At 42.2% G+C, this 23,523-nt stretch overlaps 1 protein-coding gene across 1 annotated transcript; it reads right to left on the bottom strand.

Annotated features, from left to right (window-relative positions):
- Positions 1 to 31: 31 nt before the first annotated feature.
- LOC121778140 (AP-4 complex subunit epsilon-like) lies at positions 32 to 8,892 on the bottom strand. The gene is made up of 11 exons (XM_042175443.1): positions 7,988 to 8,892; positions 7,077 to 7,262; positions 6,391 to 6,606; positions 6,192 to 6,302; positions 5,382 to 5,579; positions 5,158 to 5,289; positions 3,967 to 4,023; positions 3,728 to 3,844; positions 2,396 to 2,473; positions 1,956 to 2,099; positions 32 to 1,462 (listed from the first exon to the last, which is right to left on the bottom strand). Exons 1-11 carry the CDS (start codon positions 8,552 to 8,554, stop codon positions 419 to 421), a joined length of 2,850 nt encoding a protein of 949 aa, XP_042031377.1. The 5' UTR covers positions 8,555 to 8,892; the 3' UTR covers positions 32 to 418.
- Positions 8,893 to 23,523: the final 14,631 nt, after the last annotated feature.

Below are 23,523 nucleotides of genomic sequence, written 5' to 3'. Positions count from 1 at the left end.
AGATAACAACATAAAGCATAAACCACCTGAGTTTTTGTGAAATGAAGCTGTGTTTTATAAATAACAGCTGAAGACAATATAACAGCAGTACTTTTATTACATCGTGAAATAAAGACATAACAATGCGTCTCCGGCACTCCCTTTAATGTATCAAAAATTGTTCCGAGCTTTTAAACATGGACGATAAAGACGTATCGACATTTGAAAACCCTGTACTTACTGAATTTGCTACATACCGGAATGATCCCAGCAATCATCAATATAGAGTACAGATGAAACTGCTACCAACACCAGAGGGCTGCTGCTCCTGACCTGTCATTAGATTGCATCCTTGTTCGCAGCGGCTAACAAACCAAGGTGTAGAACTATCCTCGGCGAATCCAACTCAATTAATGTATCCAGGTTCTCACACAAAAATCTAGCCTAGTAAATCTTTAAATAAGTTGGGGTTCTGCCCAGATGGTGTCACGCCTACTTGTCTTACAAGTGCATCCTTTTCCAAAGCTTCCTTCAAATTTGGCCCCTTGTTCAATTGGGGTGATGAAGGTTCGGCTTTACTTCCCCCAAGACCATTCGATTCTGGGTTCGGATCAATATGACTCTGGGCAGATAGAGACATGTCCGCAAAAAGAGATGTGAAGTCGGAATCTTTACAAGCACCATCAACTCCACCAGTACTTGCTGGGGTTGTTTCTTGTGTGAAATCAAAAAGACCTTCAAATTGCTTGAAAGGATCTACTGATGGTACGCTGCTAGCAATAGATGGTTCACCTAAATCCAGCAAGTCTGGAGGTGGCTGGGATGGTTTTACAGCAGTGTCAGGAGCTGAAGCCTTCGATGAACGAGACTTATCTGAAGTGTGATTCTGAGTTTTTGAATTTTTCTGGCTAGGAGGCTGTCTGCCCTCAGATTTTGATGAGCCCCCGAAAAGTGATGCCGCGAGTTTTTGCTTTTCTGGTGGGATTTCATTTTGCTGCTTTCTTGAATCATAAGACATATCACGTGTTTTTGGTTTTGAACTGCTTGCTGAGTCTGGTCTGGGTGTCTCATTTTGAACCTTCACCAGGTCGTTGCTTGAACTAGATGGTGCTGGAGAGGAGTAAGTAGGCCGTCCCCACTTCTTCTGAACCCCGTCAAGCCGTAGTTTCAGTTCCGATGACCCAGCATCAGAAGCAGACGGAGCAGAAGTAGGATGCAGGCTATCAATTACATATGATGGCTCGACAGGAACAAGCTCAGTGGAGGATGCTAATACTGGAGGAATATTATGAGGCAAAGATGGTTTAGGCAACTCGTAGGCCTCAAACCTAAGAGCATGTGTGGATAGTTCATGTTCGTCATGACCCCTGAAATCGCTTACAGTTGATATTCCAAGGCGCTCACTCTCCGGAATATATGGCTGAGCACCATTTTCTATTGCTTGTTGGACATAAACATCCAGAAATGAAAGGTTTTTGTCAATCTGCGGAAATTTTGAAGGCATTATTAGCATTGGCGGACACTTAATATAACCAAAAACAACAACAGAGGCTGCAGACAAGCTATTATATGTAACTTGATATCAGATGGATCATATGGTGTGGATAGTCCCAAACAAACATACTACAGTAAGATTATCATCAGCATTTATCGAAATACTTGCTATCAAGTTTCAAATGATACAGCATCCAACTATCGAGCAATATTATGCCATATTTCTTATAGATTTCGACAAGGTAGTTGAAAACAATCAAGTTTTTAAACATTGTCCATAGGATTGTGGGGGGGGGTCTCTCCAAAAGTTCATATTCATTATATGCCAAGCTAACAATGAGTTTTGTATTGTAAGTAAAGAGAGCTCCCTGGCCCAGTTCGCGGTGCAGGCAAAAAAGTGCTAGTTGGTGGAAATGTATTCAGCCAGCAGTAAGGATAGGATGCACAAACTAATAGTACTTGAATGTGAAAGAAAATGTAACCTCAATGTCATCACATGTTGAATCCATAGGCATTATTTTCTTGACAGCTTGAGCATCTAAAGTGAAGATGGATTGAAGCTCATATGCACGTTGTTGAAGGTCTGTTGAGTGAGATGCCAACATTTCTTCAATCAGTGATTGGCACTGTAGAAAGTAAGAATTTACAAATATGAAAATCTTTCCATATCGTAGCAAAAAGGATAAAACTAACATAGAAGAAAAAATCCAGAACTAGTCGGAATCCTCGTGCAAACCACTCACAAAAAGTTACGTACAGCAAAGATATGATTATGAAATAGCAAGTGCATATAACAAACATCTAAAATTGCATACCACCAACAATAGCACTAGATATGGGTATTATAAATTCTAGCAGTAATGGATATTCTCAAGACATAGTTAAGACATCAACACCATCATACAAAACCCAGAATGTTTACCTCGGGCAGTAAGTCCACGGGCTTCCCAGATGCTATTTCAAATGAATATATCTTCATTATTCCTGTCACTGCATATGCCTTCAAACAAGCAGGATAGTAGATATTACACATGAGGGTCATTTTATCAAGTTAGTGTAATAATAAGAAAATAATGGAGTCGTGATATGGAGCCAATTAAATATGCAGGGTAACTAGGATGGGGCATGTTGGCAGTTCGCTTGTCTAAAAACCTCTTTCATTAAATAAATTATTCATCATAATAGTTGCTTCAAATGCTTGAGATATGACCATCTGGTGAGTGGTGAGTCATTCAAAAGTTCTTATATTCTTTTCTTATTGCTCAAAAATCTATTAGTTGTTCCCCTGTAATTCAAAACAAATTATCTAGTACTACACAAGAGGTTATTACTGAAATCTATCAGAAAAGCATAACCCAAAACTTTAAACAAATTCAACAAACACAATTCAAAAATCACCATGTTATGACATTTTTTAAGCACGGAAAATTCAAAATTTACATTCTGTTGAACTGAACATTAAGGTGGCAGTGGCACACAACAATGTTACAGCACACAACAGATTTTAAATGCAAAGAATTCTATTTACTTGACAATGTTATTGGATTATCTGTTAAAGTATTGATTTTCAATCTTGAAATGAACTTAAGCTGACACTAAGACAATGAAATTTGTTATCAATTTGTCATTTTATTTTTAGAGTTAGCAATGATACCCCCCTGAATAAAATTCATGGGGTCACCGTCCACTTTGCAAGAGCACAGAACACACACTAACAGTAAATAAGTTTACTATTTACCAGCTATCACAGTAAATAAGTTTACTGTTTACCAGCTATCACAGTATTGTCATGCTATTTGAAGCACAACTTTTATGGGTGATCAGTTTGCATTAGGGTATGGGCAAGGAATTCAAATCACTTGCTAACCTTAAATATAACTCTTATTCTCACCAATCATACAAACTGGATTCTTCAGTTTCAGTTGCTTCATATTCTATCCAAAATAAAGCTCTAAATTTATTCGTAAACTAATAGTTACTTGCTTTTAACAGGCAACAAAGAGGTTATTCATTGTATATATTATATGCTGCCGATAGATGGGTTCTATAGACTATAAAGCAACGGGACGGGGGCGTTAAGAGTTTACAAATTATTATAAATGCACAATGTTTTCAGTTTCCAGAGTTCCGAGAGACATGAACAGACAGCAAGTTGTGATACCAAAAATATGTACCATATACAGCACTGGAACAATGCTCGACTTGTAAATGTACTGCACATGATATAGCACAATTTGTCATACTAAATACCTACCTTCACTGTATCATCATCAGGGTGTGCCTCTGCAACATCACACAACTTCCCAATGATGTATGAGGCAGAATATTTACCATCTGCAATCCCATATTCTCCTAAGACCCAACAAATTACCTGCAGCATTACAGAAAGCATGGTGAAAGGTGAGCAAGCTTGGATGGCAAGCTTCCATTTCAGACCTGGGGATGTGGGGGGGTGAATACGATAAAAGGACTCTTGGGTGTTCAGTAACATACTTGAAGAAAAGCAGAAGGTAGTTTTGGCTCTCCCATAATTCGAAGGTAAGACTCCACCTGCATTCAATGGATGATAGCAGATTCTGATGAGATATGCTAGATGAGCAGAAACATTACTTAGTCATCAAATTTGACTTCAGGAGATAAAAGTAAGCAGAGAGGCTGTATTTTGCAATGATTTATTGAGAAAATATCAAAATTGAAAAGGTGGCATAAACAACACCCATGAAAACAAAAGTAGACTAGTTAAGTCAAGGATAACAAGCTGGCCCTTCTTCTGCAGATATCTAAAACGAGAAACATATGAACTTCTCATACCCTGATGCCTGATGGCCCGAAAGCCCTAAAAAACATGTCATAACTGGCTTAAATGCATTAGAGCTGATCAAATTAACATCCAAAGAGTCCCAATTATATTTGTCCACTATTACCAACTAATAAAAATATATCATTGACACTGTCCCTCTTCCAGAAACCAAAAAAAAAAGGGTTATCAAAATCTCACAGATATAGAGTACCATCTTCATCTAGACCAGATAGGGTAGTAGAGTCTAATAGGGCTACGAGTACAGCATCTAACCCATTAAGCAGTTCTGTCTAGCACTGAGTTAAGTTCCACTTTCACCTATAAGCATCCTGCTTCAATTCTTTATTACGCCCCCACATTCGGTTCTTTTGGGAAATGTAACCTTCCTCAATTCTAATAAGATTGGACATTAAGTTTCTTAAGATTATAGGAAAGGCTTTGATTTCTTCACGAGACAGGAGGACAGTGGCCTGAAAACTAAAGGAAAGATAAGATGCATGCTTGCCCATTGAGATTTGAGAGTTCTAACTTTCTCAACAAAGTGAATATATTTAGCTATTCAACCTATCCCCCAATTCACATAAAAGTGACACAAGACAAAGTAAGCTAGTAAAAAATATTTGTACTGATTACTGCCAACAAAGCTACTTATGGTTTCCTGAGGGACTTTACAAAAGTTGTCTTTCTCAAAGGATGTCTTCATTCTCTTTGCCAACAAAACGAGGTTTAGAGCAACACGATGCAGAGTAAAACTAACAGCTAGCTTATCACACACGGAAGATTTCATCGACCAACTAATGATTTCAGAAGATAGTTAACTGATAATTAGGTGAAGTGAGACCAAGAATTATAGATATCCAAATTTAGATGCAAAAAAAACATACAGCAGATGATCTAAGCTGACTATCTGCAGTATCATCATCCTCTCCAAATCCCTCTGCAATCAATTTCATCAAATTATGTGCAACTTTAGCATTCACCAGGTCCGCTGCATGCTCAAATACTTTATTCATGGTCTGGAAAATGAGAAAAACATAAAATAAAAAACTCATCAAATATAAAGGTAACATTTAAGACAACTGATTCAAAATAACAAATCCATGAGAACCTGTATGAACCATTGGTTGTTTGGAGCAAATTGTTCGGCAAGTTCAACACATCTTGAAGCTATTTCAGTTTTGTAATGACTATCATTAATGCTTATCATATACTCAATCATACGGTCCACAATTACTTCTACATTCGATGAGTTGGTCATTTTGTAGAGCAGGTCAAATGTCTTTCGCTTTAAGGTATCATCTGGGTCCTGCACAATACAGAGTAAATTTTCTGAAGCGGAAAAAGAAAGAGTAGCTTAATCATAAGAAGCCATTACCAGATTAAGCCAAACTCCATAAGTAAACATGCAATAGTAACTTTTTACCTAAAATAATATAAAATCACAAATAAAGAATAACTAAACTAGCCAAACCAAAAACTAGCACTCTAAGTAACAAATCTGGCCTGACATATTCGAAGGTAAATATTTCAGTTCTTTATCCTTTGTCAAGTACCTTGGACTTCAATTCAGTGATACTGATATCATTTCTCTTGAGTCCTTGACTGAGTTGACTCTTACTTGACACTAACACCCCAACATAATTATCCAGTCCATCTAAACTCCATATGCTTGACGGATTCAGATTTCAAGTTTTAATGCCTATAATCTAAAATGCAACTTAATTATCGTATATGCAAGCAAATTCTAACTTCATAGCCTTTATGTATATGTGACGTCCTGGTATGCTTATGACAGCAATTTTGAGTCATATCAGACTGCTAGAGGCATGTGAGTCTTACTTCACACAAAAGAAGTACTACATTTTTTGTAATTGAAATTAAATCAGAAACCATTCATTCGCATAGAATCATATATTACCTCTAAGCAATCAATTACAGCCAGTTGATGTTGCTCAGCTATTTCTGGGTTTATCTTTATTAGTCGAGTAAGAGCATCGATACCGAGATACTTCAGGTTGTGGCTGTCGCTCTGCCCATCAGACATTAATCTAGCTATTATAAAACAAAACACTGTAAAATTTTGATTGCGGAATATCTTCAAGTTTTAGAAGACATACTTTTAGAAATTTTGCAATGGCATCAGCAGCAGCTTCAAGCAACTTTGGGTTGGGGTATAATGATGAAACACAACAAATGCTCTCATAAAGAATGGCATTCCCAATATTGCTTGTTGAATCGCATTTTCTCATTATGTCACCAACAATTGTGTACATTTGTTCACTGGCCTTCTTGTCACCAGTACCCAGTAGGGACAGAATTTTCAACAATTTGATCTGTGAAACCACAGAATATATTAATTATAAAATTTTTAAAAAAAGGATGAATAATGAGAGCATAAATAGAAACCAAAATTTAGGCATTCCTCTTTGCAATCCCTACATTTATGCAGAAAATAACATTCTCTACAGCTTTGTGTTGCTTTGTCCTTCACTGGAGAGCATATTTACAATACAGCAATTACATATTTGTAGCATAGTAGGGACCAAAGGGTTGTACTCAAGATAAGATGCATATGTCTTATACGGGAGAAGTAAAATGAAAAGACGTGACATCATGAGCATACATGGGGTGGGGATGCTCTAAAAAATATAGTAGTAATATACTTAAATCATAACCAGAAGGGAAAAATCATTACTCTTCTAGTCTTCTTCTAAGTCAGGTCTTCCACTAAGAACATGATCAAACAGAAAAACTTGCTAGATGCATGAGAATGAATAAGGTGTGAAGGAAAAAACAGTGTCACCTGAATGAATGGAGCAGGCATCTGATGATAGTCATAACTCTTTGGTAGTCTGCGCTCAGCTACTTGCTTAAGAATGTTCACGAAACTAACCGCCAGGTCCTTATATTTGTCAACATCAGCATTAATAAGATCAAATAGCGGGCAAAGAGCAGCACCCATGACCCCAGGATCATTATCGCAAAGTTTCTGCAATAAAATTATTTGGTGAGAAAAGAAATACTACTAATTTCCTGCGCTCAATCATTGATATACAACACAATATAACTACAATTCATAGTATTTCTATTGTCCTCACTCTTAGGGATCTCTTATCACTTTTAAGAACTTAGACCATCTCCAATCATACACCAAAACCCATTTTTTGTGTAGACAATTTCTCCAACCATACACCATACCCAAACCTATTTTTGGGTTTTTCAATGGATTAACACCATATTTGGTGTTGCTGCAAAATTTTTGTGAGACAAATACCCAAAATGGTGCAAATTTTAAATATGGTGTAAATGGTTGGAGTAAAACTACTTTTTAATGTGACATATACTCAAAAATGGGTTTGAGTTTGGCGTAAATGGTTGGAGATGGCCTTAACTGCATTCAGTCCGAACTTTTGACTGATGACTCTGATTATAGAACTTATATTATCGTCCTAAATGCTAATCATGCATGTTTTTAGATTTATCACAAAGCCATTCAATAACTACACAGACGCATATATTGCGAAGGGAAAAATTATGGTAGGTTTTTTACAAGCTAGCAATAGTTTGCAGTTAGCTTCGATTTTTAAAGTAATGGAATTGCATATACCACCATTTTTTTAAATATGAAGTGGCGAATTTACTAATATATACTGTTAGATCTCTAACATATACACACTTGTAGTTGTAGATACATTGACAATAGAGAATAAGCACCTTGCGGAAATTGGAAACAAGATGGGAAACCGACCCAGGAGCCTTTTGAGAAAACCGGTGAAGAGCCATGACAGCCTTCTTCCTCACCGCCTCCTTCTGGTGCCCTAACAGGTCCACAACCTGCGGCAGAACCGCCGGAATCGTCTCCTCATTGATCAACCTACACACCGCATTCAATGCCGCGCAAACGACCAAAAAATTATCACTCTTCAAGTCCTTCTGTATCGTGTTCACGATCAAAATGATCAAATCATGATCCTCATTCAGAAACAGCGTCACCGCAAGGTATCCAGTTCTCTTGAGCAGCAAATTCTCGTCGTGCGTCATCTTCACAGCGTGGATGTACCCGAAGGAGGCGTCGTGGCCGAGCATCTCGACATAGAGGAGGCGGATTATGTACTCCTTGAGCTTGTATTTAGGGGTGTTGGGGTCGTTCAACCTAACTTTGAGAGTCTCCACTTCGCGCAATACAATGCGGTCTTCCTCAGCCTTGGATCGAGACTCGCCGATTGATTTGATGAGGTCGAGGAACTCCTTGGACTGGCCGAATCCGCCTTGGGAGCCCATCGCGAGCTCCCGGCCGATTGTCTTTAGCTGCTCCAGCTTTGAAAACGCTTAGGATTGAAGAGAATTGGATCGATTTGATGAAATTTGGGGCCGGGGTTGTAAATTGGGAGCAGATTTGGGTTTAGGGTTCGAGAAATTGGGGGAAATCGGCAGAGACGAGGTGAAGATCCAGAGAGAGAAAGAGGGGAGAGACAATAGATTAGTGTTTAAATTGGAGATTTGTGTGTATTTTTTGTCTTTGTGTAATAAGTGGAAGAAGGTGTGCAGAGACGGAGAGAGAAGAAGGCGTGGAAATTTGAAGTGAGGATCGTCTATGTACAATCATTGCTACCTAGTGTACAGATCTTGTTTCTGAAATAATTTCCACGCTTGAAAATATGAGTGTTGTGACTGTCGTCACCCTAATATTGGTTAATAAAAGAGAATGTTAATTTTGGTCCAATCCCAAAATATTAATTTGGTCTAAAATATATGGTTTTTGAAAAACGGATCCATAACAAATGAAATTCGTATCGATTAGGTCCATAACAAATGAAATTCGTGTCGATTAGATCCATTTTTATGGTTTCGTCAATTTTTTACGATCAACCGTCGATTAGCGAAATGTTGACCCGATTAGGCAATTTTGATTACTGTACCATATATATACATTTTTTTTGAAAAAATTGAAATTGCAAAATTAAAAATTAATGCAAAATTTGAAAATGCAAAATTATAAATGCAAAATTAAAAATACAAAATTAAAAACAAGTTTTTGATATTAAAATGGAAAATATATGCGATTCACTTTTAAATTTTCATTTCCCCCTTTCTTTCTTCTCTTTCTTCTTCAAGAACCCCCCTACTTTCATCTTTCTCTACAACACCACCATACACCATCCGACCGCCCATTGGATATGGCCTACTCGAGGTGCAGCAGGGGTTCCGGCGATGGCGGCGGCGCACAAGACCTTCGAATTAGCTACGTTTTATGCAATTGCAAGAAGGTAGCGTCGCTTCGGATTGTCACCAACCAAGCAATACCGGTAAGGGGGAAGCTTTACTTTGTATATGAGAGCAAGGAACGTTGTTTCTTCAAGTGGTGCGAGCCAATTCATGAAGTCAGTTCTTCGTCAACGTAGGTGGGTGGTTCCGATTTAGGGTTTAGCATTGAATTTATCTGAAATAAAGGATAAAATTGAGAAATTGGTGAATGTTGTGTTGTATTGTGCATGGTTTGTTGTTGTTGTAACAATTGTTTGTGTATTCAAGAAATTTGATGGATTTAAATTCAAAGCCCTAATTTTGAATGATGAATTTTGAATCGGAATTTGATTTCGAATATGGATGGATGGATTTTGAATCCTCTACATACCATTGTGCAATGGGGATTTTTGAATTTCGATTAGCAATTCTGGATGAATTTTTTATTGTGAATCTGAATCAGAAAACATACAACTTAATAAACGTCAAAGTAGTCCATGATATTCATAATCAAGTTCAAATAGGTCCTGAACATTTTACAATTAGATGACTAATAATTTGAGATTAAGCCTAATCGGGTCAACATTTCGCTAATCGATGGTTGGTCGTCAAAAATTGACGGAACCATAAAAAATGGACCTAATCGACACAAAGTTCATTTGTTATGGACTTGTTTTTTAAATAGTGAATGTTTTGGACCAAATTCGTATTTTGGCCATATGTTTATGACCAAAATTGACCTTTACTCTAGATAAAATATTCATATTCGTATGAATATTTATCTATGCTAATTATACCATTCATATAAAATATTTTATCTAAGTTTTGTATTGGTACAAAATATTTAAAGTATACATAAAGTAATATAAGTTTTATTTTTAGTCCTAAACATGCAGTCCTTCTGCGATTTTGGGTTCAAAATGTTTACTCCCTCCGTCCATAAATAATAGTCTCATTTGTGGACGGCATGAGTTTTAATGAGAAATTGATAAAGTAAGAGAGAAGAAAAAAAGTCGGTAAAGTAAGAGAAATATGGAGAAAATGTAGTAAAGTAAGGGAGATGGAAGGAAAAGTGGGTAAAGTTAAAGGAAAACATCCAATTTTATAAATGAGGCTATTTTTTGTGGACATCCCAAAATGATAAAATGAGACTATTTTTCATGGACGAGGAGTATTTTTTTATTTTTGAATTCGAACAAACAAAAACTGTCTGGAAAAGGTTTTTTTTTTACGGCTCCATTCAAATTTGACGGTCAACGACAATTAAGGTCCATTTGGATTGAATTAGCAAATTTTGACCAGTATATGCAATTTTTGAAATAATAATTTTACCATTTTTTTAAAATAATAATTAAAAATAAAACTAGGGTTCTCTCAATCAAAGAAGAAAATATGGAGGATTTGGAATCAAATGATGGGAAATCGAGAATTAGCAACTAGCTGGTTGTCGTCATTGGCGGTTAGGGCTTCCAATTTGTGGAGCGGTGAAGCGATGACGGAGGCGGAGGTGAATAGATTTTGATCCTCGCCGCGGTCGATCGGAAATCGAGAATCAACAACCGACTACCATCGCCGGTGGTTTTTGTGGAGTGGCGAGGCGATGACGGAGGTGAAGGTGAACAACTGTACTGGTTGTCGTCGGCTGCCAGTTGTTAGGGCTTCCAATTTGTCGAGCGGCAAGGCAATGGCAGAGAACAAATCGCGATCCCCGCCGGCGTTTAAGTTCTTAAAGGATGTAAAGGATATTTATATGAGGATGTAGGAAGCGGAGATGAAGAGGAGTCCAGAGAACATAGACAATGTGGTTTTTTTTCTATTGATTGATTAGAGCATCTCCAATAGAAATAGCTCAACCATAACCTAACCACAAACTCCTTCTGCCACATTAGCAGCACTAAAAACTCTTTCTGCCACATCAGCAGGACAAGCATCTGGACAAGCAATAGGTCAGTCATAGCCTAGCCACAATAAATAAAATTATAAAAATAAATAATTAACAATAACACAAAATATGGAATTAAATTTACGACACATATACGGAAAAACTCAATAATAATATTGAAATTAAAAAAATTACATTAATTACAAAAAAGTACAGTAATTAAAAAAATTACATTAATCTAAAAAAACTCATCCGCCACACACGAGCCCCCCGCCTCCGCCGCACTCCTCGCCGTCGTCGCCGTCGCCGCCACCGTTGTCGCCGCTATCCGGGACCCCCAAATCTGCGGCATCTGAGCCCCACACCTGTGCCGCAGCGGGATTCAAATCGGCCCGCATACTCATGAGTATTACGTGAAGAAAACTCTTCTCCTCGGGGTCAGTTGCCGCCTTCCATTCAGCTAAGATCTTGTACATCTGAGCTCGCGTTTATTGACGCGCGAAGAAGAGGAGCTCGGCTGTCGACCCGCCAACATGGGGGATGCCGACTGGACCTCTTGGGAGGCCTGGCGAGCCCGCTGCGCCCGCCTTTGACCAACCGGGCGAGTGGTGTACAAGCCCGAAAATCGGGAGACCCCAGCCCTGATTCGGTCCCACCCCTTCCGGCACTCATCCCCTCTGCTTGGCCTCCCCTACGGGAAAAATATCTTGTAGACTACTGCTATTTTAACCCACAAGTTGACGATCTTCTTATTGTTCGAGGCGAGGGGATCATCGCAAACACTCACCCACGCCTTGGACAGTGCGACGTTCTCCGCGTCCGTCCACTTCCTCCGTGCCGGGCTTTCGTCATCAGCCGGCTGTGATGACTCACCGACCACCCTCTTGCCCTTCCCCTTCTTCTTCTTTGGCGCGCCCCGACCCCGCCCTACTCCCCATGTTTGAACGGGGGTGTCCGCATCCCCGAGATCTATCACCAACTCCTCTAAGGAGAAAGTATCGCACCCAGTGAACTGCGTCTCCGATGGGGTCGATGTGTGCGAAGAAGCAGTCACAAAATCAAAATTGGGGCGATGTACGTTGTCCCCCCCGGCATCCCTTGCATCCCCGGGTACCTCGGCATCATCTGCATCCGGGGTTGCATCCCCGGTACCCCCTGCCCGCCCTGCATCGCCGGCCCCCCATTATCCTCTGCCATCCCGGCATACCACCCCCAGATGCCATCCCGGGCATCATCTGCTGCCAAGGGTACATGTAATAGTACCTGGCCATCGGACCCCATCCACCTCCCATGGGTACCGTGGGAGTTTGAGACCCGCTCGTCCCTGGAGTAGGCTCGTGTTGTGCTCCATTTCGTGTTGTTGCTCTTGTACAGAAATTAAGATAGAGAGAATACTCGTTAAAATAAGTGGTGCAAATGAAAATGACGTGCAAATCGAGTATATATAGTGTTTTGAAAATTAAATAATAATAAAAATATCCGCTGGCTGATCGCTCGCCTATCGGGAGCCTGCAATGGCAGCCATCCGATCGGCGAGCGCATCGGCCAGCGCTCGGGAATCGGCGTGCGCTCGCCGTTTTTCTCGCCGATTTGGCGCTTGCCTACTGTAATGGTTCGGCTAGCGGACCGGCAAGCGCCAGGGATCGGCTAGCCGGTCCCCTCGCTGCCATTGTGGATGCTCTTAGAGGGGAAGTGCCTGATGTTCCATTTGTTAAGCTAAGCAAAGCAGCGGCGCAGGTGATGCCGTTGGATTCTTCTACGACAAGAAATCCCTATAAGTCATTCTCTCAATCCATTCATTTCCGTTATCAATTGTTCTATTGTTTTTTATCTATCTTGTAAATGTTGATTGACTTTTGGCCCTTTTATTTCGCAGTGAGATGATAGATCAGTTGGGTTTGAGCTTTTTTTGTGTATGATTAATCAAATAATCTTCTTTATTGGCTCGCAACTTTAAAAATTAAAAAAAATGTTATAGACCAAAATCATAAAATGGTCATATATTTAGGACAAAAAATGGACTTTAATCCTACATAAATTATACAAAAAGTTTTATCCATGTAAAAAACATGACATAATGATTATCATCTTTATAATCTTATTATTTGAAATATTTTCCTTTTGTCAAGTGAAATGGATATGATGACTTATTCAATCTTAAACTTTAACATAAAATAAGAAAAGAAGAGGTGTGTGTGTGTCAACGTTGGCGTAATGGTAGTGTGTTGATGATTGGGGCTAAAAAGTTTAGTGTTTGAGGATACTATAACTTGATCTTTAAAATTTTTATTCATTTATCAATATTAAAAAGATAAAAAGAGGGATTATGTCATAAATTTAAAGAAGTGAGATTTGGCAAAATTAAGGATTCGAGAGTAAAATGAAATTATAAAGACTAAAGTCCAAAAATTGTCCTAGACATATGATTGTGTTAATGATTTTGATGTGAATTTTTGAATATCGGACAAACGAAAACGGCTCTCATTTTGGTCCTTTTTTCATGGCATCGTCATAAATAGACGTTCCAACACTAATTAAGTGGCGTTTGACTGGATTAATATACTAAATCATGATTATATTCAAAGGTTATGCCGACCAGAACTTCCAAAATTCCTATGCCATCAATTGTGTGGCGCTTCGACTACTCAGTTGGACACAACATCCGTGATGTCATTTACAAGGTCGAAGGCATCATCGAGGCCTTCGTCACCCAGGCCACCTATGGCAAGTGGCGTGGTTATTTCCTCGACTCTTCCAAGTCGATCATCAACCTCCACGACATCGGCAAACATGTCTAGAGCGTGTGGGAAAGGGTCAAGAAGGGGAGATCGGAATTCTCTTTTCACATTGTCGCCAACGAAGACAAATATGATAAACCTGAGGTTAACTCTCATTTTATTTAATGTTTTTATTGTATTTTTTTCCTGAATTATGCTTGTTGAGATGTGCTTGGTACAATGAAATTGAAATTGGTTAAATGTGACAGAGTTAGTAAAGTATGATCGAGAAAGAATAAAAGTAAGCAAAGTAGAAGAAAGAAAAAAATGTGAAAACTAGGGTTATTAGAATCCTTTATTTTAACAAAAAATGACGAATTACCGTCGGAGTTCTGATGAGAGAGGTGGCAGAGGAAAAGGGCTACAGAGTGGTCGTGGGTGCAGGGAGAGTGGGTTACAGTGATGGATTGGGGGGCGTTTTCTGGGGATGGGAGGGGATGTTGATGAAGACGGGAGAAAGATCATATGTTTTACAAAATTTTACAAAATATTACGTGTGCCATATTAATCAGACTTTGCTAATACAATCAAAACTTATTGGGATAACTGCCTTAAAAGTCACCAACTTTACCCGAATTCCGGTTTTTCCCACGACCTTTAAAATTGGCGTATAAAGTCACCAACTTTGCATTTAGTCGCCGATTTCCCATGATGGTTTTTCCAGCGAAAGAGTGCGCTGACGTGTAGTATTTAATTGATGTGGCGTCTCATGGCGGCTGACATGGAGAACAATTATTGACTGTGCAATATAAAAAAACAAAATTAAAAAATGAAATAACGGGGAATTAGGGTTTAGTCCACTCTCCATTCCATCAAGATCCACTTCTCCTCCCACCCCCGTTTCTGGCTCTTCATCGCCTTCCTTTGGGCCCAAGCCATCATCATCTCCATCGCCCGCACTCCCCTCTCTGCTTCCCCGACCGCTCCTCCTCCTCCTCCCCCTCCGTCCACTACGTCCAGATTCACTCCAATACCACCACCCTCCCGGAGCCTCCTCCCGCCCTATACACCAACGATTGCCCCTCCGGCCGCGTCTTCTCCTACGACCTCCCTCCCTCCTTCAATCGCGACCTCGTCATCCCCAATTGCACCGATCTCGACTTCTGGAATTGGGAATGCGACATCATCTCCAACCACGGCTACAGTCGCGCCGCCTCCGAGCTCCGCCGCACCCTCCCCGCCGATCTCCATAAATCCTGGTACCACACCAATCAATTCTCCCTGGAGCTCCTCTTCCACCACCGCATCCTCAAGCACAATTGCCGAACCCTAGATCCGGATCTCGCCACCGCCTTCTACATTTAATTAAAAAAACGAAATAACGGGAATTAAAAAAACAAAATTATTGACATGAGATTGCAACGATTTGATGAGGGTTCAAAGTTGGGTTCAATTTTAGGTTTGATTTAAACCTAATTGCCGATTGTGAGGGATGAAACGACGTCGTTTTAGGTGTTAGAAACGACGTCATTTTACGATTTTCCGATGCCATCCACATCAACATTCAGGCATGCCACATAGGACACTTAGTTGCTGAAAAACACAGGGTCTGGTCAATTTGGGAGATACCAGCGACCCGACAAAGTTGGTGACTTTATACGCCAATTTTAAAGGTCGTGGGAAAAACCGGAATTCGGGCAAAGTTGATGACTTTTAAGGCAGTTATCCCAAACTTATTTAAATAGTTGATCGTCAATTTTAGATGGCGCGGTAAAAAAGGACAAAAACCAGGCAATTTTCATTTATCCAAAATTCAAAAAATACAAATCATAAAATAATCCAACCCAAAAATGGACAAAAACCAAGCAATTTTCATTTATCCAAAATTCAAAAAATACAAATCATAAAATAATCCAACCCAAAAATGGACTTTAATTTATTAGTAGCTAATTTGCAAATAGAACATAAATTATCCCACTACCATCCAAAAGTGGAGCTGGATCCTCTACTGTGGGAAATTTCAAAGCACCCCCTGTAGTGCCTTAAACGCAGAGTTTAATTAATCAAACGGCATTTAAATGATACATTCCTTTTCCATGCATTTATGATTTTTCTATTATATTCCATATAAAATGATATTTATTCATTGTTGTAGGATTAATTCTCATTCTTGATGATAGTAGTCTAACTGTCCAAGAATATTTATATTTATGTTTAAGTAACTTTTTGGTAATCATTTTAGTTTTAAGTCATTCTATAAAAGGAATCAAACATTGAAAAAGGAGAAAGAAAAAAAAACTAGATTCTGTGGATTTGACAAAAATTTAAAATTTTCATTATTAATATTTTGTATGGATCATTTTTTCATAAACTTTACCTTAAAATAAAAGCATATCACTAATGCGATAATTAAAATAATAATATGTTCCATACAGATTATTAAAAAATGAAAAGATTGATTTCCTTTAAACAACAACATTTTCTTTTTTTCATTTTCATTATTTTTTTTCCTTTTATATAACATATTTCAATATTAAAATTACTAATTAAATTATTTTCCATGACTTAAAACTACAATGATTAGCATAAAAGTTACTTAAACATAGAATATATATTCCAGGACATTATGATTAAAAGCGTAACAGTTAGATATGAAATATAACAAAAAAATCATAATAATGAAGAAAAGATTTAATAAATGTATGAATGTCCACGCCAACACTGTTTGAAATGTTTGAATGCCGTTTGATCAATTTAACTCTGCGTTTTAGAGCATCACTAAGAGCATCCATAACGCTAGCGGGCCGGACCGCAACTGGGTCCCGGCCCACGGCCCACGTGTTAAATCGTCATGATTTGCGGCCTGGGATGGGCCCGATGACGCAGTCGCGTCCCGGAGCCGCGCCCGGGGTCCGGCCCGGCTCAGGGTTAGGCGTGCCCGTGCCGCAGTTCGAGAGTCCCGGCCCGGCATTGGATGTCTTGCGGGCCGAGCCGCAAGTCCCTTCCTTTTTTTATTTATTTATTTTTTTCATTTTTTTTGCCTATTTATACTCAAGTTGTGCACCATTATTCCATTCTTCCACACTTTCTCCATTTCAATCATCTTGTATTTCAATATTTTCGTCTTCTATGGAGTGGTTTAACAGCGACCAACAACAGATGGACGAGTTCGTCAACGCCAACAACTGGCACGTGCCGGCGTCGCCCAACCCAAATGCAACGCCTAGTCCGGAGTTGGCTACCAACATGGAAATAACATCGCCAGTTAGCAATGATGAGTACGAAATCAGTGATATGGAGCCCGTTGAAGGGAAGGGTAAGGGCAAGGCTGCAGTTGCGGATGGTAAGGTGCCAAAGAAGTATAGTCCGCAAGAGACATTGTGGCTGGCCAAGAACTTCGTCGACGTCTCCGAGGATCCTATCATCGGCAACCAGCAGAGCAACAAATTGTTCTAGCAGCGGATTACAAATAAATATAACACTGGTCGAGAAGGAGATGAACAAGTGGACTAACGTAGTCCGGATGTGGCCGAACGGGCACAACGACCAGTGTGGAGTTCTTCTCTAACGGGAAGAAGCAGTTCAAGTATTTCGACGTTTGGAGGTTTATCGAGAAGAGCCCGAAGTACACCGGTGGGGCAGAACCGGCGGCAAGTGGAGCGCCGAAGAGAACCAAAGTTTCCGCCGCCGGGCACTACTCTTCGAGCGAAGGAGGTCCGCCAATCGACCTCAACGTGACAGACGACGACATCTTCCTCTCATCCCCTGGTACTCAAAGCCGTCCGATGGGGACAAAAGCGGCAAAGAGGAAAGCGAAGGGGAAGACAACTCCTACGAGCTATCCCACATGCCGCTGCCGCCGCCCAATCCTTCTCTGGATAAGATATCCGACTCTATGTCGGATATGAGTATCACCTTGCGGATGGACCAGCTGACGGAGTTGACATCGAGGGATACGGAGTTCGAGCTCGAGTTGCACCATGAGATGATCGCCTACCTTCGCGCACAAATGAAGAAGAAGTAGTTTTTTTTAAAAAAATTATGACTTGTATTTTTATTTTCTAGGATTTGTAATTTTTTTTAGGATTTGTAATTTTTATTTTCTAGGATTTGTACTTTTCTTTTTTTTAGGATTTGTAATTTTTTTTTTCGACTGAACAATGAATTTTCTCGGTTTTAATTGTTCATATTCTATTTTACGAGTAAAATAAGTTGGAGTTGTGAATAATGCAATTTAAAAGTTGTGGTCTTGGATGAGGCCTGCAGGGTTAGAGGAGTTGTGGCTTGGGACTCAAATTTAGGGGAATGATGACATGGAGGGGACTTGGAGGCCTGAATCTGGCCGAGGTTGTGGATGCTCTAACGCAGCGGGTCGGACCACACCTGGGCCCCGGCCCACGGCTTCACGTGTTGGAGGGAGCATATTCGCGGCCTGGGCCGCACCCAGGTCTGTCCCGGCCTAGAGTTGGAGGTCCTTTGGGCCGGACCGTAATCCCCCTTTTTTCTATAAAATTTGAAAATTTATATATAAATACCACTCCATTTTCATATCTATTCAACTTCATTTCTCTCCCTCTCACACTATATCACTCGCAAATATATCCGTAAAAAATGTCTCCTCGCCGTGGTGGTCAAAGAGCAATCGAAGCTCAAATGGCCAGAATGTTAGAGAAGGTGATGCCTGCAATCCAAGAAAAAATCAACAACGAGGTGGAACGCTACCAAGCTACTGTTCAAGCGTGGAACGGACAACACGTCCACGCACCACGTACTCGAATGTATATCCACCGAGACCGTGAATAAGCTAGTTTACGGCTTTTCACGGATTATTTCTCTAGAGATCCTCGATGGAGTGATCAGATGTTCCATCGTGGGTGCAGATGCGGAGGCCTTTATTCCTGCGCATCGTCAACGGAGTTGTAGCTCGTGACTCGTATTTCATGCAAACCACCGGTGCTATTGGGCGGCAAAGTATATCGACTTTGTAGAAATGCACATCCGTCATATTCCAACTCGCTTACGGAACTACTACATATATGTTCGATGAGTATCTCCATGTGAGCAAGCAAACTGGACACGAGTGCCTAGTTAGATTCTGTCGGGCAGTGATCGAAGCATTCAAGGATACATGCTTGAGAAAGCCAACGACGGAAGACGTTCGCAGGTTGGTGAACATGCACGAGTAAGCCCACGGCTTTCCGGGGATGCTGGGCAGCATCAACTGTATGCACTGGTAGTGGAAGAATTGTCCAACGGCTTGGAGATGACAATACACTAGTGGGCACAAGGGTACAAATCCGACGATCGTGTTGGAGGCTGTTTCCGACCAACGTTGTGGATCTGGCATGCCTACTTTGGTGTCGCTGGGTCGAACAACGACCTCAATGTGTTGAACGAGTCTCCATTGTTCAATGACCATTGTGTCGGGCAAGTGCCGAACGTAGAGTTCACGGCCAACCATCGCCGCTATAATATGGGGTACTATCTGGCAGATGGGATCTACCCTCGATGGCCCGTGTTCGTGAAGACTATCACATGTCCGACAACGCTGAAGAGGTCATTGTTCGCCCAAAAGCAAGAGGTGGCTCGGAAAGACGTGGACCGTGCATTCGGAGTCCTCCAATCACGGTGGACTAGGGTGAAGGGAGCGGCCTGTGGTTGGCACTGTCCACTAATCGTTGACATCATGTATGCATGTATCATAACATGATCGTTGAGGACGAGAGAGAAAATGTCAGTTTGTGGAGCGACGATGCAAGTTCCAGCACCGCCAGTAACCATGTTATCACCGAGCCGCCCGTGCAGGGTGTTCCTCCTGACATGCGCAATGTCATGGCCCGTTTCGCTGCGATGCGCCAATAAGAATCACACACTTCCACTTCAAGCGGATCTAATTGAAGAAATTTGGACACGCACCAACGTTTTCCAATATTGAAGTTATGTTTTAAAGTTTTTTTCTTGTATTTTTGAATTTCTATGTTGTAATTTTCAATTTCAGAATGAAGAACAACTTTTCCGTATTTTAAATTGTTCGGCATTTTTTATTTCACGCGTAAAATAAGTTGTAAATTGTGAATAATGCAATTTAATAGTTATAGCATGGATGGGGCCTGCATGGTTAGAGGAGTTGTGGTCTGAGACTGAAATTTAGGCGAATAATGATGTGGAGGGGACTTGAGCTCTGAATTCGGGCCGGGGTTAGAGCATCTCCAATGGCGGCGTCAGCGTAGGCACGCCGATTTTTCGCCGGTGCTGACGCCGAACCATTGCAGCCGGCGTCAAAATCGGCGTGCCTACGCCGATTCTTGGTATGACGCCGATTCTCACGACGCCATTGTAGGCCCCGAATCGGCGTCAGACCGGCGTCAGAATTTTTATTTTTTTAAAAATTTTTCAAAACACTATATATACGTGCTTAGGACTTCAATTTTTCCGTATTTGTCTCGTAAATTAAATTCCGTATGTTGCTACGTCTGTAAATTAAATTATATAATTGTTATTAGTGATGTGGATAGGCTATGGGAGGGCTATTGCATGTCCAGATGATGTGCCAGAAGGATTTTAGTGCAGATGATGTGGCAGTGGGAAGGCTATGGGAGGGCTATTGCATGTCCAAAACCATTGGAGATGCTTTAGAGCATCTCCAATGGCGGCGTCGTCACCGGCACGCCGATTTTTCGCGGACGCCGGTGCTGACGCCGAACCATTGCGAGCGGCATCGGCGAAATCGGCTTGCCCACGCCGATTCTTGGGCTGACGCCGATTCTCACGCCGATCCTCACGGCGCCATTGTAGGCCCCGGATCGGCGTCAGATTTTTAATTTTTTTTAATTTTTCGAAACACTATATATACGTGCTTTGGACATCATTTTCATTCGCACCACTTGTTTTAACGAGAAGTGATTTTTTATGTAATTTTTTTATTGTACTTTTTAATTTTTGTACTTTTTTAAAAAATTAATGTACTTTTTTAAAAATTATTGTATTTTTGAAATTTTAATAGTATTATTCAATTTTCCTGTATTTGTCTCGTAAATTAAATTCCGTATGTTGCTACGATTGTAAATTAAATTATATAATTGTTATTAGTGATGTGGATAGGCTATTTGAGGGCTATTGCATGTCTAGATGATGTGGCAGGAGGATTTTAGTGCTGATGATGTGACAGTGACAAGGCTATGGGAGGGCTATTGCATGTCCAGAACCACTGGAGATGCTGTGTCCACTATAAGGCGCCCACGCCCAATAGCCCCGCCCCAGTTTTTTGTCCATAGCCCCAGTTTTTTGTCCATAGCCCCAAAATTCTATTTCCGCCACTATAGTGGACACCTCCAATAGCCCCCAAATTCCAAATACAAAATGCTATTTTTCCATAGCCGCGGGCTCGCCCCGAACGCGGCTATCCCGCGTCCGCCGCCCCCATCGCCCCAAAATGTTGTCCGCCCACCTTCCCCACTATAGTCGCCCGCCCACCGCCGCCCACCTGCCCCAGATGCGGCTATAGCCGCGTCCACCCCCATAGTGGATAGCCTTAGAGCGTCCACTATGGTTAGGCGCGGCGGTAGCCGCGCGGCGCGGCGGTGGGGCGGCGGATTATAGTGGAGAAGGAGGATAGCCGCGGGCTGGACGCGGCGAGGGGTGGGAGACGCGGCGGACGCGCGATCGCCGTGTGCGGGGCGATGTCGCGCCGAGGGGTGTATAGCCGCGCCTATAGGCGCGGCGGCTATAGTGCATCGAACCGCCGCGGCGATTTCGCCGGCAACGAGAAATTTGACGTTTTTTCCACCATCCCCTCTATAAATACCACACCCCCTCTACTTATTTTTCACCATTTTCACAAAATCCATCCACTCACTATCCACACAACTACTCTCTAAAAAAATGAATCGAGGAAACGACGACTCATCCGACTCTGAGGAATCGGGATATGACACCAATCCATCACAGCCGTCGGGTTTTGCCGGATATGGCGGGACTCCGTCCCAGTATTGGAATTGGAATCAATCTCCCCCACCATGGGCATCGAGTCCACCCCTTCCTCCATCTCAGCCGTGGAGGTCTTCTCCAACGCCGCCTCCTTTACAGCGGAATCTGAATCGTTCCGCATTTGGGGATTACAGACCCAACCTAGACGCGCTTCACCAGCCGCGGCCGGGTTCCCCTTTCCAAGCCAGCCAATCTCCGATCACCGAAGCAGATCAAGACGCATTTGATACTATGATGGGTCTGCTCAGTTCTGGCGGCATCCCAGACACGCCGGCCGCGCGGGTGGAAACGCCCGTTCCGACCCGAGGAGGTAGCGGCAGTCGGGGCCCTGGTGGCGGTAGGGGCGGAGGCCCTAGGGGCGGAGGCGGCAGTCGTGGCACCGGCGGCAGTCGTGGACGCTCGGGCAGCTGGGCCGGCATTGCGAGTAGCTCGGCCAGTGACGCCGGCGTTAGCCGTGGCGAGGGGTCCAGCCGCGGCAAGCCATACACCAAAGCCGAGAGCATTGCCGTGGCGAAGGCGTGGGATTCTATCACTTCGGACCCCGTGGTGGGCACCGATCAGGATTCGGGGAGCTTTTGGAGGCGCGTCAGTGTGGCATACGAGGAATTCAAGCCCGACGGCGCTGAGAAGCGCGACCCAGAACAGATCCGAAAAAAGGTCGGTAGGATTCTGCGGGCTACCAAGCTGTTCGCGTCCATCTACGAGAACAACCTTCGCCACGCCGAGAGTGGTCGAAGCGCAGCTGATGTGAAGACCCTGTCGGAGGGCCAATACCGCAAGACGGGCCAGCCGAAGTTCACCTTGTGGGAGGAGTATCTTGTCCTCGCGGATTGTCCGAAATTCAGGTCGATCGTCGCGCAAGAGGTGGGCACAGCTCCTGGCCCGAAGCGCACAAGGCACAACCTTGCCGGGCAATACAGCAGTGGGAGCGGCTCGCACGAGTTCGAGCAGTCCGACGAGCAAGTAGAAGAGCCAGCCGCGACTCACATAAGGCGACGACGGCCCCCGGGACAACAAGCCTCTATCCGCAGCGCCAGAGGGGGTAGAAGTGCCTCCCACATATCGGCGGCCGCGTCCGGATCGCGCTTCCCCCAGTCTGCCCCAATCCCACTGCCCACGGTGCAACCCCACGAGGTATTGGCCAATACCATAGACGTGCAGTTGATGCAACAACTGCAAGACGTATGCAGCAAATACGCAGGGGAAACTGACCCGTACCTCAGGAACGTCTACAAGCGGCTCATCACTCGGATTGAGAGTCGACTGGGGTCTGTTGATAATGCTCCTGGGGAAACCGCGGCCGGCAGCAGCGAGAGAGAAGGAGGAGAAGGAGGAGAAGGAGGAGAAGAAGAAGAAGACGACGACGAGGAAGCCGACTCCGACACCGAGTAGGAGGTGGCGGAATTTTTAGTTGTATTTTA

This window comes from Salvia splendens, chromosome 19, assembly GCF_004379255.2.
Source record: "Salvia splendens isolate huo1 chromosome 19, SspV2, whole genome shotgun sequence".
Taxonomy (NCBI): domain Eukaryota; kingdom Viridiplantae; phylum Streptophyta; class Magnoliopsida; order Lamiales; family Lamiaceae; genus Salvia; species Salvia splendens.
This window is presented reverse-complemented; position numbering and strand designations above follow the sequence as displayed.

Coding starts and splice junctions, on each gene's coding strand:
- LOC121778140 (XM_042175443.1), bottom strand. CDS start 8,554: ATGGGCTCCCAAGGCGGATTCGGCCAGTCCAAGGAGTTCCTCGACCTC. Junction 6,607..7,076: donor TGCCTGCTCCATTCATTCAG/GTGACACTGTTT, acceptor GTGGTTTCACAG/ATCAAATTGTTGAAAATTCT. Junction 2,474..3,727: donor CTGATGATGATACAGTGAAG/GTAGGTATTTAG, acceptor GCTTGTTTGAAG/GCATATGCAGTGACAGGAAT.